General features: G+C 41.1%; 1 protein-coding gene across 2 annotated transcripts; it reads left to right on the plus strand.

Moving 5' to 3' along the window:
- The first annotated feature begins 1,527 nt into the window (after positions 1 to 1,527).
- On the plus strand, positions 1,528 to 5,364 carry LOC147639195 (pentatricopeptide repeat-containing protein At1g03540-like). Of its 2 annotated transcripts, XM_086788274.1 has the most exons (2): positions 1,571 to 1,710; positions 1,805 to 5,364. In XM_086788274.1, the coding sequence occupies exon 2, from the start codon at positions 1,869 to 1,871 to the stop codon at positions 4,062 to 4,064; it is 2,196 nt and encodes a 731-aa protein (XP_086644400.1). In that variant the 5' UTR covers positions 1,571 to 1,710; positions 1,805 to 1,868; the 3' UTR covers positions 4,065 to 5,364. The 2 variants fall into 2 exon arrangements, with proteins under 2 accessions (XP_086644397.1, XP_086644400.1); XM_086788271.1 differs by having other exon boundaries at positions 1,528 to 5,364.
- Positions 5,365 to 16,218: the final 10,854 nt, after the last annotated feature.

Genomic DNA, 16,218 nt, shown 5'->3' on the forward strand with positions numbered 1-16,218 from the left:
CACGTGTGGCAGACCTCTCTGAGGGCTCTGTTGTGTCTCTGTAAAGAAAATAATGTCCATGTTCTTGATCACATCATCCATCCGGCTTGGGTCCAATCATAGTGCTCCATTGCAGTTCCAGACTGCAAGCTGTATCCGTGTCTCACAGGCCACATATCCCTATGCGATCAATGATGACATGGCCATCTCTGTAGTTTGCTTTCTTTCCTTCCACTCGGGCAGCCCGTACTTTTGGCATGAGCTGTTTCCAGTGCTCCACCTAGGCCTATGTGAGGTCCTCATCTAGGTAGATGGGGCTGCCCTCCAAACCTCGGAGAATGACCCTCTTCTTGAAGAAATCAATCCTCTTCGCTTTGTTCTCAAACTAGAGGATAAGCGCCCGTGGGCGTGAAAGGTCCTTCCCTGCCCACCATGCTTTGAGGAAGGGAGTTGGGTCTTCATCCATGTATCCCCATTTGTGGCATAGTTGTTTCCTATCCTCGTGGGGTGTGATACCCTCTTTCTCCACTATACCGGTCACTCTCACATTAAGTCTTCTTGCATCTGTCATCTTCTCTTCTTGGATGGTTGCATTTACAATCTCCACCCTGTTAAGTCCCTTGGACTTGCTTGTTGTGACCACCTTCCATTCCTTCTCGACCTCCTCTTTGATGCCCTTCTTGACCGCGTCCTTCCATTCCATGGAGAAAGTGTGCTTGGTTGCTTCAATCTTGGCTTCCATATCCCGAGCTAACTCCTCTAGAGAGAGAGAGAGAGGGGGGGAGGGGAGGGGAGGGGAGAGATATTAGAGAGAGAGGGGAAGGAGAGAGTTTAGAGAGAGAATAAAGAGAGACTGGCTGAGGTAAGCTCCCTTGAAAACTCCCACGAAGAAGCTCGATTTGTGTCCATTCTCTGGGCATTATACTCGAGGGATCCTATTGTGCCGCCGTGGATCCCCTAAATGCACATTAATAAGAAATATAAATATGCAATTGATTGGTATCTCCACATGGATCAGATACAACCTATGTCAGCTCTTACAATAAATCTTCACATAGCTCAAGCCAGGATAGGAAAAAAGCTTATGGACTAGGCCAAGTCCAAGTAGAGTATGTTGAAGTGTTATTGTATTATATAAATAAAAAGAAAAACTTATCCGATCGTGGACTTGTCAACATCCCAAGCCGCGTCTTCACTTACAAGCCATCACCTCGGATAACCCCTAACACTCAACACCCCTCTCGCTTCGATGCATCCCAATCAAACCTCTATGGAGATCCAAAACCTCATTGGGGGCAAAGACGAAGACCACCCCAAAACGTCAACCTGAACAATCCTTCGGGGAGATCACCAACAAAGAGTGGATATACCCAAGAATACCCTGGCTAGCCAAGAAAAGTACGATGCCCAAGGTAAGATGTGGTATCTACCATTTGGCTAGAAGCATACCATGAACAAAAAGGGAGTCACAAGCAGTGTAGGCAGAAATTTAAATTTATTCATCTAGGATTAACCAATATAAATTTTCCAAATTTGGAAAATATATACAAGTGTCCTGCTTGAGCTAGAAGCGGGTGGACGCCAGGTCCAAGGGGGACGGTACCCTCCACAGCGGCATGAAAACCAGCTCTGCTGCACAAAACGTACGTGGGTCTTCTCAGCAACCAGCTAAACCAACGAGCCTTTCCAACCTTGCCGTTCTGCTTAGACACACCAAATTTCCATCTGAAGGTAAGCTTCTGCATAACCACCTGATCCAACATGGAAACGACTACATCACTTTCCTTAGAAATTGTCTCATTGAAATGTACGGCAACTGTGGCAGTGTCGCGGATGCCCGCTTTGTTTTTGACAAAATACAAAACCCTAATCTTTACTCATGGAACCTCATGATCAGGGCTTATGCCCAGAATGGGAATGTAGATGATGCCCAAACACTATTTAATCTAACCCCTAATCCTGATTTATACACTTGGAATATACTGATTAAGGCATACATTAAGCATGGTGCTTTGGAGGATGCTAGAAGAGTGTTTGATCTCATGCCATATCATAATGTTGTCTCGTGGACTGCCATGATGGCAGCATTGGCCCATGATGGACATGGCAAGGAGTCCTTAGGCCTCTTCTATCGAATGCATATGGAAGGTGTGACTGCAGACAAGCTCACTTTTCTTCGTGCCCTCGATGCATGCTCCAACATGTTGGCCCTCATAGAAGGCCAGGAAATTCACGCTGCCATTGTGGAAGAGAGTTTTGATTTGAATTTTGTGGTTGGAACAGCCCTTCTTAGCATGTATGGGAAGTGTGGGAGCCTTGCACATGCAAGAACTGTGTTTGTCAAAATGCAGAACAGGGACATCGTGTGTTGGACTGCAATAATCACAGCATGTGCACAGAATGAGCACTATGAGGAGGCATTACATCTCTTCCTTGAGATGCAGTGTCAAGGTGTGAAACCGGACAACTATACCTTTGTATGCATCCTTGATGCATGCAGTGGCCTTGCATTGCTGCAAGAGGGGAAAAAGATCCATGCTGCAGTTGTCGAGGATGGACGTGAGCAAGAATTCATGATGGGAACTTCCCTTGTCAATCTCTATGGGAAGTGTGGTAATTTGCAGGATGCAAGGAGTGTTTTTCACTGCATGTCTAATCGAGATGTCGTCTCATGGAATGCTATGATTTCGGCATTGGTTGAGACTGACTGTAGTAAGGACGCCCTTTATCTCTTTTGGCAGATGCAGCTCCAAGCTATCAAGCCGGACAATATAACATTTGTATGCGTCCTGCATGCATGCAGTAACTTGACTGCTGGGGAAGAGGGGCAAAAAATTCATATGGCCATTGTTGAGTATGGATATGAGCATGATGTTATGCTGATGAACTCCCTCATCAACATGTATGGGAAGTGTGGAAGCTTGTGTAATGCAAAGAATGTTTTCAATAGCACAACTTCTCGAGATGCCATCACTTGGAATGTCATGATTTCTGTGTACATATGCAATGACCTTGTAGAGCAGCCTTTGGATATCTTTTGTCAAATGCAACAGGCATTTGTAAAGCCAGACAACATCACCTTTGCATATGCTCTCGAAGCATGTGCCACTGTGGCAGATCTCAAAAAAGGGCAGGAGATCCATGCAAATCTTGTTGAAAGTGGATATGGCCAAGATCCTATGATGAGTTCAGCACTTGTCAAGATGTATGGCAAGTGCAAGAGTCTTGATGATGCAATGCATATCTTTGAGAAAATGCTGAATGTGGACATTGTCTCATGGACTGCCATGATTGGAGCATATGTTGAGAATGGATGTAGCCAGGCAGCACTGGAACTTTTTCACCAAATGCAGCTCAAAGGCATTCGACCAGACAATACTTCTTTTGTCTGTGCTCTTGATGCATGTGCCAGCCTTGCAGCTTTAGAGAAGGGCGAGGAGATCCATACTGCCATTATCAACAGGGGATGTGAAGGGGATGTGATGGTAGGGAATGCACTTATCAACATGTATGGCAAGTGTGGGAATCTGCAGAAGGCACGGAGGGTTTTTGACAGTTCAACTCACCAGAACGTTGCCACTTGGAATGCAGTAATTGCAGCGTTTGCCCACAACGGCCATGGAGATGAGGCTTTAGATTATTTCTATAAGATGCAATCCAAAAGTGTGAAGCCAGATAGCATTACATTTGTTTCCATTCTTACTGCATGCAGCCATGCAGGGTGGATTGATGATGGCAGGCAATATTTTGTTTCGATGAAGAGAGATTACAGCATATTGTACACGGAGGACCATTACGTGTGCATGATTGATCTTTTGGGACGTGCAGGACATTTGGAAGAGGCTGAGCACATGATAAAGAGGCTTTCAGTTGAGAAGGCTGATGTGGCATGGTTGTGCTTGCTTGGTGCCTGCAGGATTCATAGTGACTACGAACGCGCTCTGCAAGTTGCAGAAAGATTGTTCAAGTTGGATCCCAAGAATGCTACACCATATGTGATGCTTGCAAATATGTTTGCGGCAGCCAGGAAATGGGATGCTGTGGCTCATTACAGAAGGTGTTTAGTGCATTGGAGCAGCTCCTAGGGTATGTGCTGACCAAATGTAACATCATACAGAGGATAGATTTGTTAACATATTGCTGGCTACATTTATGAGAGGCTCAGCATGATTTTGGGGGCCTCTTATTCCCATATACCCTCACCGTTAAGGACAAGTGATGCCGCAGGAGAATGGAACATAATGTCCAGCAAACAAGCCAAACTACGGAGATTGCCAACATATTGGGAGCAGGCAGGTAGGATAGGAAAACATACTTGGCACGAACAGTGGCAGGGGAAGGCAGCCTTTTGGCTGATTGACCAGAATTTTGACTAGCCTTTGAGCATCTGGCACAGCAGCAAGCTACATCCCCAACAGCCATCTGAATGAGGCAGCATTTATCCTCTCTGCTCCCAATGATGCAGCCCTGTTCTCACCTTTTAAGCAGAACAGGGCACCTACGGCAGCCTTTGCAGGGCAATTAAATAGGGCTTTAGTGCAACCAATTTTAACAGTTCAGTACAATGGTAAGAGCAGCTACTAATATTTGATTGGGTCTCCAGAGTTGAGAAGGAGAGAGAAAGAAAGAATGCAATATTAACGACTAAAAAGGACCCAAAGGGTCTATGAGACCAAAAAGGTAGTGCAATGTATCCGTGATGATTACTGAACCATGGAAAAGAAAAAACTGTATGAAACTAGCTACATAAGCAAAAGTATCCATGTGATGCTACATGGTGACAATGTGTGGTCATACTATGATACCATCCTCCTCCAGAATAGAACACAAAGCAACCATAGCATCTCCCCTCTGTGGAGCTGGCCATGTCGTCGAAGGATATCCTGGATCTGCAGCTTCTGGGTGGAGGGATGAGGCCTCTGAAATGTGGGGTGTCTTGCTCTCAGTAGGTATCATGCATGCTCAGTAGTGACACCCGGTGTACATGGGGCCAGAGGATCGTGTGTCCGTGTAGGTCATCGTGGATGTGGCTGGTCCTGCTGCTGCTCCTGTTGGCCACGATAGTCTGTGGTTGCAACCCAAAGAAATATATGATGTAGGTCTTGGAGGCGCCTCGTTGGCTCTCTCTCTCTCACCAACATCATAGAGAGCTCATGTTGAGGCAACATTCCGAGAGAGAGAGAGAGAGAGAGAGAGAGAAAAGCTTCTTTTCTATTATTGCTCTTCTTTGCTGTTAAGGCACAAATGCATATGCTTGGCCTCCAAAAATCTCAACATACTTTACATGTGACTTTCTACCATACCATGCTTGGGAAGGAGTTTTAACTTTCAATGCTTTTTCTATATGAAATTTGTGCAGCAGTAAGAATTGCTTCATCCTAAAAAGTAATGTTTAGAGTCTCCTTGACCTTTAGCATGCATTTAGCCAGCTTCACAAGAGTTCCATCGTTTAGCCACTCCATTTTGTTGGGGAGTATATGCTGAATTGATGCTTTATACTTCACTCTTTGCAAAAGAGTGTCATAGAATTTGATAAATACTACCCCCCTGTATTTGTATGGAGAGTGTTTAACCTTCTTCATGTTTGCTATTTCACCAACATGAAAAATTGCTTGAAAATGTTTAAACACGTCCTTTCTTTTTTATAGAAAAGATCCATGTAAGCTTGGAGTAGATGGCAATAAAATTGATAAAATAACGTAACTACTTAAGGAGGTGGGCATCATTATGCACTAACTACAGAATTTCGGTGGCTCTTACTGCACCAGTGCACTGTCTTCGTTGGGAAACGATTTCTAATGAAACTTTCCAAGCTTAACAAACTTCATGTGACATCTCTTGCAATTTTCATAGATTATCAGCCTAAGCTATGGTGCTTAAGCAATAAAAGGCTTTTGTAATTGAGATGCCCAAAATAGCATACCATAACTACACTTACATTATGAGCATAAGGCTTAGTATCAAGTCTAAATAATCCAAAATCCTTGTAGCTATACATTTTTGTTCAACATTGCAAATAATGCATTTACCATCTTAAAATCCACATGCAAAATAAGAAACTAATACCAAGTTCTTTATTAAACGTGGTACATAAATTACATTATGCGTAGTCCACACATTGTGTTCAACTAAATCTTGACAACACCCTGATCCTTGGTTGCATGAGAAGTGTATTAACATAGTGCATGCTTCTACTTGTGGAAAATGCAGCAAGTCTATGAAATACATCTCAAATGGAGTCGTCTGCTTAGTAGCATTGCTATCAATATACCATGCAATATAAGATGCATCATCAATTGAAATTGCAATATCACAAGAAGCATCAAAACTTGCAAAAAAAACATAAAGGGTCGGAGATCTTATAAACTAAAAGACATCATAGTTATCACTTGAGATGGTATCTTAGGACATATCACCAATGTTATTAATAGAGAGAAAAACCTAATTGGAAGCCCAATGTGAGATGGTATCTTATGACATATCACTAGTGATGTTATCAATAGAGAGAGAAGCCCAATATGAATCGTCACAAGTAAGGTTTACTTGTGGCTTATTCTTTTCAGTAAAAAAGAACCTCCAATTACATTATTGTTTTCCTTCTTTTCATTAGCAATTCTATATTTGCTAATAGAGTGTCCATATTTATGACAAGTAGTGACATTTACCTTTCTTCTTTTCACTCTCCATGGGTGCTTGCTTGATTAGGTTTTCTTGTTCCCTTTTGCATTAGCTTCTTCTTCTTCCCTCACTTTGTGAGAGAGAGAACCATTGCAAAGGACCATCTTTATTTTCATGCATCTAGGCAAGAATAGCTCCATTAGCAAGGAGCATTTTGGTGTTAGCAATGGAGTGAGGACACAACAGAAGAGCGAGTGCATCCACATTGAGAAGTTGTATTTGTGAACGGGGACTAACTTAGGACTCATCTCCGTTCATCTTTCCATTCTAGCCTATTAGGAACAACTAATATTTCCCAGTGTTGATTAGGAAATCACACTCCAAAAAACATATGGTTTTGGAATCTTGGATGTGTGTAGGTTGTTGCTTTTTATTTTGATTTGAAACTTTTGCTTTAGGACATTTTATTTTCATACCTTGGAAGAGAAAAACTGTGGTTTCTTGGTGATTTGCATGATTTTGGAGCGTAAAATGCTTAGGCTTCATTGTATTGAGCCAAGGAATAACTTAGCAATTATGATTAGGAGTGGAATCCGTTCCAAAAACATGAGCATTAAGCTCTAGTAGGTGTAGATTAGAGTGGGATAATTAATTGTGTTCATGCATTTCATAATTTTTTCATGCATGATAGTTTGAATTGATAACTTAGAAGCATGTAGATTCCATATAAAAAATAAAAAATAGTTAGTTACTTGTATAACCGCTATTAACTAGCATTGGTGGGACACTAAATCATCTCCCATCAAGACTAAGAAAACCTCAAAAGCTCTTAAAACCAGGCCAAACTAGCTCTCGAGTTAGGAAATATTAGTCCACAATCCCATAAGAAAAAAGATAAGAATCTAGATAAGTGAGCCTTGAGACATGAAACTATAGGTGTGAGCCTATAGACGTGAGCCTATAAACATGAGCTTGCAGATATGAGTCTAGGGATAAGTATACCTAATATTGTACCAACCCATTTATTACGTTAAAGACTTGTAAAAACATACCTACTCATATCTTTTAAGGATTTTCTTTTCATACAATCTATACCAACTATAAATTTTAAGAAAAAATATTATCTTTTATAATGATTGGTCCATTAAAGTACAATTATACCTAATAATACACACCAACCCTGGTGTCCTATTACATTAAAGTCTGTGCCCCAAGTAGGCATATTTCATAAAAATGAAATACGTGAGCCTAGTTCATACAAAAAAGGTGTGAACCTGTAAACATAAACCTGTAGACGTGAACCTACAGGTGTGAACCTATAGACATGAACCTACAACTTGAGCATATAGACATGAACCTAGAGACGTGAACCAAGAAAAAAAGTTTTAAAAACTAATGTTTGCGTTACAAAAAAAAAAGGTTCTTTTTTGTAGCTTGAGTAAAATAGACGTGTCTGAAATTAGTTTCAAACCTGCCTCAAGAAGAATTACAGAATATTTTTACCATAGTAAAATCCTTGATGCAAAATCAATCTGGAATAAAATTATTCAAAACGATAATACAATTGACTATAGTGCATCAAACCACACTTCCTCAAACACTTCAGTTTGGATATTGAGTTTCCTTGTGTGGACATCCTTTGGTTATGGAGCTTCTTTATGAATAGATGGACTTGTACCTAAGCACTCTTTCTATACATTGTTTAGTATACCGTTCTCATATAGTAGTTTTACGGTGCATACTTGAGTTTGGATATGGAGTTTCCTTGTGTGGACATCCTTTGGTTGTTATGGAGATTTCTTATGGATAGATGGACTTCCTTATGGAAGTATGGTATACAGTTTTGGTATATAGGTATACAGGTTCATGGTATATAGGTCTATGAATTTCTAGACTTATTTTCTAGGGATTTAGATCCATCCTAGGTTTATGGATTATGTTTGTGGCTCCCCTTTACTTGGAAGGATTTTTTTTGGCTCCCTTTATTTGTGGTGCATTGGAACTCATGGTTATCTCATGGATCAAGGATTTCTCTCTGGATTTCTAATGGTGGCCAAAATGCCTAGACTACACAAACCTTCCAAAGAGACTTAAAGAGTATCCCAACCTTGTGTTGGAAAAGAAGCGAATGAAACAAGCCCAAGCATTTGTAAGAAAGGTACAGCCTAGAACTAGAGCCAATATTTGAGCAGGTGGTCAAATACAAACCATTGAACATGCCTGAGCATATCTGTGACCCCATTCCAAAATAAATCAAGGAACTAGTAAGCGACCCATGACCTCTCTTAAGAAGCCATAAAACGAGCCAATTTTAAAGTCTCTCCCTTTGAAACCAATCCAACTATATTCTACAAATTTGCTAAATGTAGTGAAGGAGGACTCTCAGTGGGAGGTGAAAGTTGGCCTTCCACGGGTCATCATAGTCACCATAATATTTTTTCCAATGTGATAGGTTATGTCTTCATTTTGACCCCATCAAAGGCACCGCCTCCTAGAGAAGAAGAAATGCACATCCCTTACACATTATTAGACCTCCGAGTTAGGGTACGAGCTAAGTGAGCTTAAATATCACACGAGGGAAATAGCAGGCCTTACAACCTTCTTATCTTTAAAAGTCCAAGTCCCGATAAGTTCTCTTTTATGAGAAAATTCTTAACTTTGGTATCCAACTCAATGACTTTTGAACCTAAAGAGGAGTATGAGCCACGCTACATTGAGCACCTTTTATTTCATAACCAAAACAAAACAATAACCAAAAGTTACCATAAACAATGTGGGATACAATAACTTTGAAAGTGATGAAATGAATGCCACTTTACTTGCAGTTATAAAGGCATGACGGTCTCTATAATTTTGGATGGTGGTGCTGGTGTCAGCATAATCACCAATGATTGCCGATGTCAACATAATCACGAATTTTCTATGAGACCAAAAGAAGCCTATGCATAAGCCTCGTGGTCAAGCTTGCTATGAGATAGGAACATAGTAAAACCTTTAGGAGTCCTTTAGGATGCAAAGATTAAGACCTTTGGGTTAAGTTTCCACCACACATTTGTGGTGATGGATTTTCATAGAAGAGAGTCACACACCATGATCCTGAGAAGGCCTTACATGAGAGAATGCTCTAGCACCATAGAAGGGACTTCACAAGCATTGGCACACCCAAGGGCATATACTGGCACTAGGTAGTTCCAGTCAGGTCAGATCTAAGCCAAAATTTACAACTTCAATAGCCCACTTTTTAGAGTAATCATTATAAAGCATGCCTAGTTCATCATCTCCTGGGACACCATGTTGTGTATGCCATGCAATGGGTAGTTGATAACGTGGTAGTTAGGCTTATCACCCCCCTTATGGGCATCCTTGCTAGTGTTGAAATATACAAGTGCATGGATGTGTGAGCGGGAACAAGCCCTTAGCAAGAGGCTGTCAGCAGTGAAAAGGTGAGAAGTACCTACTGGGAGAGGATAAAGGGTAGCATGAGAAGATCTAGGATGTGTCGAGATATTCTGGCAAAAGTGAAGAGGTGGAGAGAATCAAGCAAAAGACGAGAGAATCAAGGATGAGGTGTCCCCCCAGATGTAGGGGAGGTGGCACAAATCAAGGAGCAGATCATGGACAAACTTGTATAAATTGAGGCATTGGACTAATGAGTATTTGCTGACTTCACAAGCATTGGCACACCCAAGGGCATATATTGGCACTAGGTAGTTTCACTCGGGTCAGATCTAAGCTAGAATTTACAACTTCAATAGCCCACTTTTTAGAGTAATCAGTGTGATAACTATTATAAAGCATGCCTAGTTCATCATCTCCTGGGACACCGTGTTGTGTATGCCATGCAATGGGCAATTGATAACATGGTAGTTAGGCTTATCACCCCCCTTATATGGGAATCCTTGCTAGTGTTGAAATATAAAAGTGAATGGGTGTGTGTGTGGGAACAAGCCCTTAGCAAGAGGCTATAAAAGAGAGTCTGTAAATGAGTGGGTAGCAGTGAAAAGGTGAGAAGTATCTACTGGGAGAGAATAAAGGGTAACATGAGGAGATCTAGGATGTGTGGAGATATTCTGGGAAAAGTGAAGAGGTGGAGAGAATCAAGCAAAAGAGGAGAGATCAAGGATGAGGTGTCCCCCCCCAGATGAAGGGCTCATGAAGGGGCGGTGGCACAAATCAAGGAGCAGATCATGGACAAACTTGTATAAATTGAGGCATTGGCCTAATGAGTATTTGCTAGTTTTTGAGTATCCATGCCTGCATTAAGATATCAGTTAATTGCTCAACGAATCTCGTATTAATCATCATCTAATCACTTGATAATGATGTTGATTCTAACATTTGATCCACAATAGCTCATCACATTGTTAAAAATTTAACATGGTATCAGAGCTTAGTTCAGGATCCATCCAATTTTTTAGCCTATTTATCTTGCTAATCATCCTATTAATCTTAATTAAGAGATAATCACCTTTTTAACCTCTTTTCAACTATTTTATGCACCCCTAGCTAGTGGAGGAGCTCTCTCTCCCTCCAGCCTCAAAACTGGCTCAAGATCTTTTAGCCATAGCTAGCCACAACCTACAGTCTTCAGCTCATCAAGAAAGCACGCCAAACCGCCGTCGGGAGCAGCATAAATCCGTGAAATTGTCAGTGCCTTTTTTGATAATAAATCTATAAAATTGGCTTCACTACTTGCAATTGGAAGAAAAGGAGCTAGCCCAAAGGGTTTTCTGATACTGTGAACATGCCTACGTGTTCAAAATAACGCAAAAACGTCGCCAGCAACAACCGATTTCAGCTCCATATTACTAACAGAAAGTAGTTCTTATAATCTTAAGATTAAGCATTCAATGTCTAATCAAATCCTTTGGTTCTTGGCTTGATCCTCTACTAGACTAACTGCTATTGATGCTCTTGAAAGGATCTAAGTTTATTTGAATTCTAAGGCCCCAGATCTGGCCTCCCGCACACTCTATTTTTTGCACATAAAATAGGGGATTATTTCACTAATCAATGATTAATCAACATTAATCATTGTATTTTGGTTCAATTAAGGGTTCAAATTACCATTGGGTATCTGATACACATTCCTATCACTTCAGATTGCAATTCGGAGATGGTTTGATACTTCAACCATTCAGTTACATATCAGCTACACTTGGCTTTATGTAATTTTTGGTAAATTTATGCTGATAAATCTATTGTAATCATCATTTAACACCAGATTTGAGTTGTAAAAGGGTAGACACTACCCTTGAATCTTGAATTGGATCAAGAGGTAAGACCCCCCTCACATCATTCATGAGCACGGCACAAGAAATAGCTAAATTTAATGGGGAAAGCAATTTCATACATGGCAAACAAAGACCATGTATTTGCTCATGAGAAAAAATCTGTGGGGGCTAGTTGAGGGAAGAGATGAATGCCCAGAGGTGATTGGGGAGAATGAGTGGAATGAGTGGAAGAGCAAGAATGAGAAAGCATTAGGACTCATTGCACTCAGTTTAAATGATGAAATCATTCACCACATCACAGGGATACAACGGGCTAAAGATGCATGGGATGAACTCAATAAATTATTTCGCATTCAAGCAAAAAAATCAAAAATAAATCTGCTAATGTAATTCTACAAAATTGACATGAAGGAAAGTGAACCTCTAACCACACACTTGAACAAATACAAAAGCACTAAGCAACAACTGGTAACCCCATTGGTAAGAAGGTAGGGGATGATGAGGCACTAGCACTGCTTCTGAAGAGTGTGGACAAAGCAAAATATGAAAACATTATGGCAACCTTAAAGAATGTACCAGAATTGAAGCTACATGAGATAGAAAGAGCTCTACTAGAGCAAGAGACCAAGGTCAACGACAAGAAAGGGGTGGACCCTACAACTGGAGAGGAAAAAGCATTCTACACCCGAGGAGGATTCTCACGAGGATGAGGACGAGGAAGAGGCAGGGGAGGAGACTGCTACAGCAAACCCAGTGAAGAAGGATCAACATCGGCAAACTTCATGGAGACTCCTATGTGGAGTCAGATCATCTTTTCTGAGAGAGAAAGAAAGAGAAACCCACAACCCAATGTAACCTGCCCCAACAGAGTAAAACCACCTCCGAGCCACCGATGATCTAGGCCATGTGGTAGATGTATGTGTGAGCACTTCAGTCAAGGTCACGGGCACTAATAGTAAGCCTTGGACACATAGAGGGAGAGAGTGTCAAGGACTATGAGTTAGGGACTTGAGACACTAGTCGTGGGGCTACCAAGTAAGAGGGAAACTTGGTATAGGGTCCAGGTGTGCTAGCATTATTCACTTAAGGGGAGGTGTTGAAATATACAAGTGCATGGGTGTGTGTGCGGGAACAAGCCCTTAGCACGAGGCTGTAAAAGAGAGTCTGTAAATGAGTGGGTTGCAGTGAAAAGGTGAGAAGTATCTACTAGGAGAGAATAAAGGGTAGCATGAGAAGATCTAGGATGTGTGCAGATATTATGGGAAAAGTGAAGAGCTGGAGCCTGAATCAAGCAAAAGAGGTGGAGAGAATCGAGGATGAGGTGCCCCCCCCAAATGTAGGGGAGGTGGCACAAATCAAGGAGCAGATCATGGACAAACTTGTATAAATTGAGGCATTGGCCTAATGAGTATTTGCTGGTTATTGAGTATCCATGCCTACATTAAGCTGTTAGTAGTTAATTGCCACTAATCTCATATTAATCATCATTTAATCACTTGCTAATGATGTTGATTCTTGCATTTGTTGATCCACCATAGCTCTTCACATTGCTACAAATTTAATAGCTAGAAGACTAGGCTGATTCTCCCTTTAGCTTATAGCTGCTTTGAGAAAAGGCTTTGAGAAAAGGCTTTGCCTTTATCTTTTTGACTGGTGCAACAAATACTTGATCTCCCACAACACGGAGACTAGATCAATTTTTCCGAGTCTTCTCTTCTTGCAAGAGCACTACAACCAACTTATTAAAATGTAAGGGCATTGGGGTTACCCTTCATTATGAGCAAAAGTGTGGATATGAACCCTAGTATGAATCTGATAAAGTTGTGAGAATAGTAAACACTAATGATCTATCCACGGATAGGGCTCATTAATTAATGCAAGCTTCTCTCTAAGATCTTTAATCCTTGTGAGAAACTCATCCATATTCAGTCTCCCTCATTCATATGCTTTGACTCTAACTGCTTACATAATTAGGCCACTTGTGCTTTGTTATGCACTTAGTAAAATCATAACAAGCACATCTAAGCCTTCTTGGTAGTTTCACATGATTAAATATGAGGAATAATACTCCTTTTCATAGAAAGTGCCACCCATGCATGTACTTGTGCATCCTTGCCATCTCACTTAGGTTGTTCTACTATTATGGGAGGTGTAGAGATAGATGCCATATTTACATCTAAACTAGTATCACCATCCAAAGTATATGTACTATCCTGTGTGATGGTGAGAGATAAGGCATGCCTTAATGCTAATTATAACATTCCAAAGCCCAACCAACACTTGGCACATAATATAGGACCACAATAGATAGTTGGTCCCATCAAGCTTATCCTCAACGAAAAGCATCCCAAATCCATATTTCAACCTATAAAAATAATTAATCTTTGACATAAAATGTAAATATCCCCACTACCTACAAGTACTATCAAAGTCCACCAAATGTAACTGAGATGGCTGCTGGTAGATCACTAGATAAGGAAGGAAAGCGGCAAAGTGTATAAAAAAGGCAATGTAGAGTGTAGAAATGTTACTGATAGGAATGCCGAAATTGATGATATCGATGTCGAAGTTGTTAATTATGGGATCGAAGTTATGATGTCGATAAAGGCCTTGTGAAAGTGTAGAGAAAAAGTGCCCCGACCCATTATAGCCTACGTTTACACATCACTACCATATATATATAATGGTTACATGCCTTACCTTTCCTTATTAAGGGTTGAAGAGAAATGAGATAAAGAAAAATAATAAATAGGAAAATGATTTAATATCATCTATTGACGATGCCCAAGGTAACTCCTCTCTACACTAGAACACAAAGATACATGGGTAATGTAGGGGACCTAAAGCACCTTACAAGCACACACAAAAGTGGCAATCTTTATGTAAAAATTATTGGCCACACAAAAGTGGTAATCTTCTTTTGGGATTGCCTAAAGGCTCAACAGGTTTGGCAGTGGATTCTCCATATCTTCACACCACATCTTCGCTATGAACAGGGCCTCTTCCCATGGCCTGTTCCCATATTATTACATGGGGAGCTGTCACTTTGGCCACTAGGGCTGAGGTTGTCATGGGGGCAAGGTGGGGGGCTAGCCCTTCAGGTCTCTCACCTTCACATCTCAAAAATGCTACTCCCATGGTTTGAGCTGAAGATGGGAGATTAATAGCAGCATTTCCACATGGCACATCTTGAGAGCTCGATGCAACAAAGCAATCAAAGGCACCCACACTCCGCCTACAAAGGCCATCAAGAGCATTTGGCTTGACATCATTCATACCCTTCATGGCCTTCATGGCCAATGGGGGGAAGCTTCAAGGTGGGTCTGAGACTGTATGCAGAAGCACCAGGAAGCCTTCCACCAAAGGCTCTAGCGACCTGGTCCTTTTTTCACAAAATAGTGGTGGTGGTGAGCCCACTTAGCACTCCACCTGTGTGGTTATTCCCTCCCCCCACCCCTTGTATGAGATATCCTTCTCCTCATAGAGTGAGAAACCAAGGAGAAGTGCATCCTTCCCTGCTTTTTTGTTATTTGATCCTCGCTCTTTGTACATGGAGGTGAGTTTGTATCTAGCCTTTTAAGGATGTTTTTTTTGTTAACTAATAGAAGGATCTTGTTTTTTTTTAATGCCAGATTTCCAAAACCTTATATGAGGTATGTACAAACTGTCATCAATGCCATACCCCCACCACCTCCACTATTACCATCCCAATTGATTCCTCTTAAACTGCACTAGTACAACACTACTCGATGACATTTCTAGCACTTCAAGGGTCTAAAATAGGAGCAGTACAAGTCACATGAGCATTCTGATTCATACATATATCCAGAATAGCTCCTAGTCATTTTAATAACTATGCCTCTTGAACTTCTAGGAAGCAACAAAGGGCAAGAGACCTTAATAACATGTCACGTAGCCACCTCTTCAATGTTTTCATTGTAAGGGTCTTCATGATGTTATTGAGTGTCCACATAGAGCCATCGCACCAAGTACCCCAACTCCATCCCTGAATCAAGTGCCAACCCCAATGTTTTCCCATATGGAGACATGTGTTACAAGTATGAATTCAAGCATGCCTTCAATCATTATCTTAACATAGTGACAATCACCCCAATGGTGGCAGAAACATTAGCCACACTAGTAAGCCTTAACTTGTAAAAGTATAAAAGGAGAACTTATTCAGACATTCCCCTTAATGCCATCATAAGGCTCCAAACCAAGACGAGGGTAATTGCCACAGAAACATCTAAGTCAGCCAAGAAGCAGAAATCTCAGGCTTTCAACCTCAAAGCTAGTGGCAAACAAAAGAGATTGAGGTGTAATTCTCTAAGGCTATAGTAGCCCTTAAAAATGCTAAAAGACCAAAACTAGAGATCCAAAAGAAGTG

The sequence above is a fragment of the Cibotium barometz genome, chromosome 4, assembly GCF_041138505.1.
Source record: "Cibotium barometz isolate CiBa-2024 chromosome 4, ASM4113850v1, whole genome shotgun sequence".
Classification (NCBI taxonomy): domain Eukaryota; kingdom Viridiplantae; phylum Streptophyta; class Polypodiopsida; order Cyatheales; family Cibotiaceae; genus Cibotium; species Cibotium barometz.

Bases quoted from the DNA above. Each gene is read 5' to 3' on its own strand.
- LOC147639195 (XM_086788271.1), top strand. From the start codon at position 1,596: ATGAAAACCAGCTCTGCTGCACAAAACGTACGTGGGTCTTCTCAGCAA.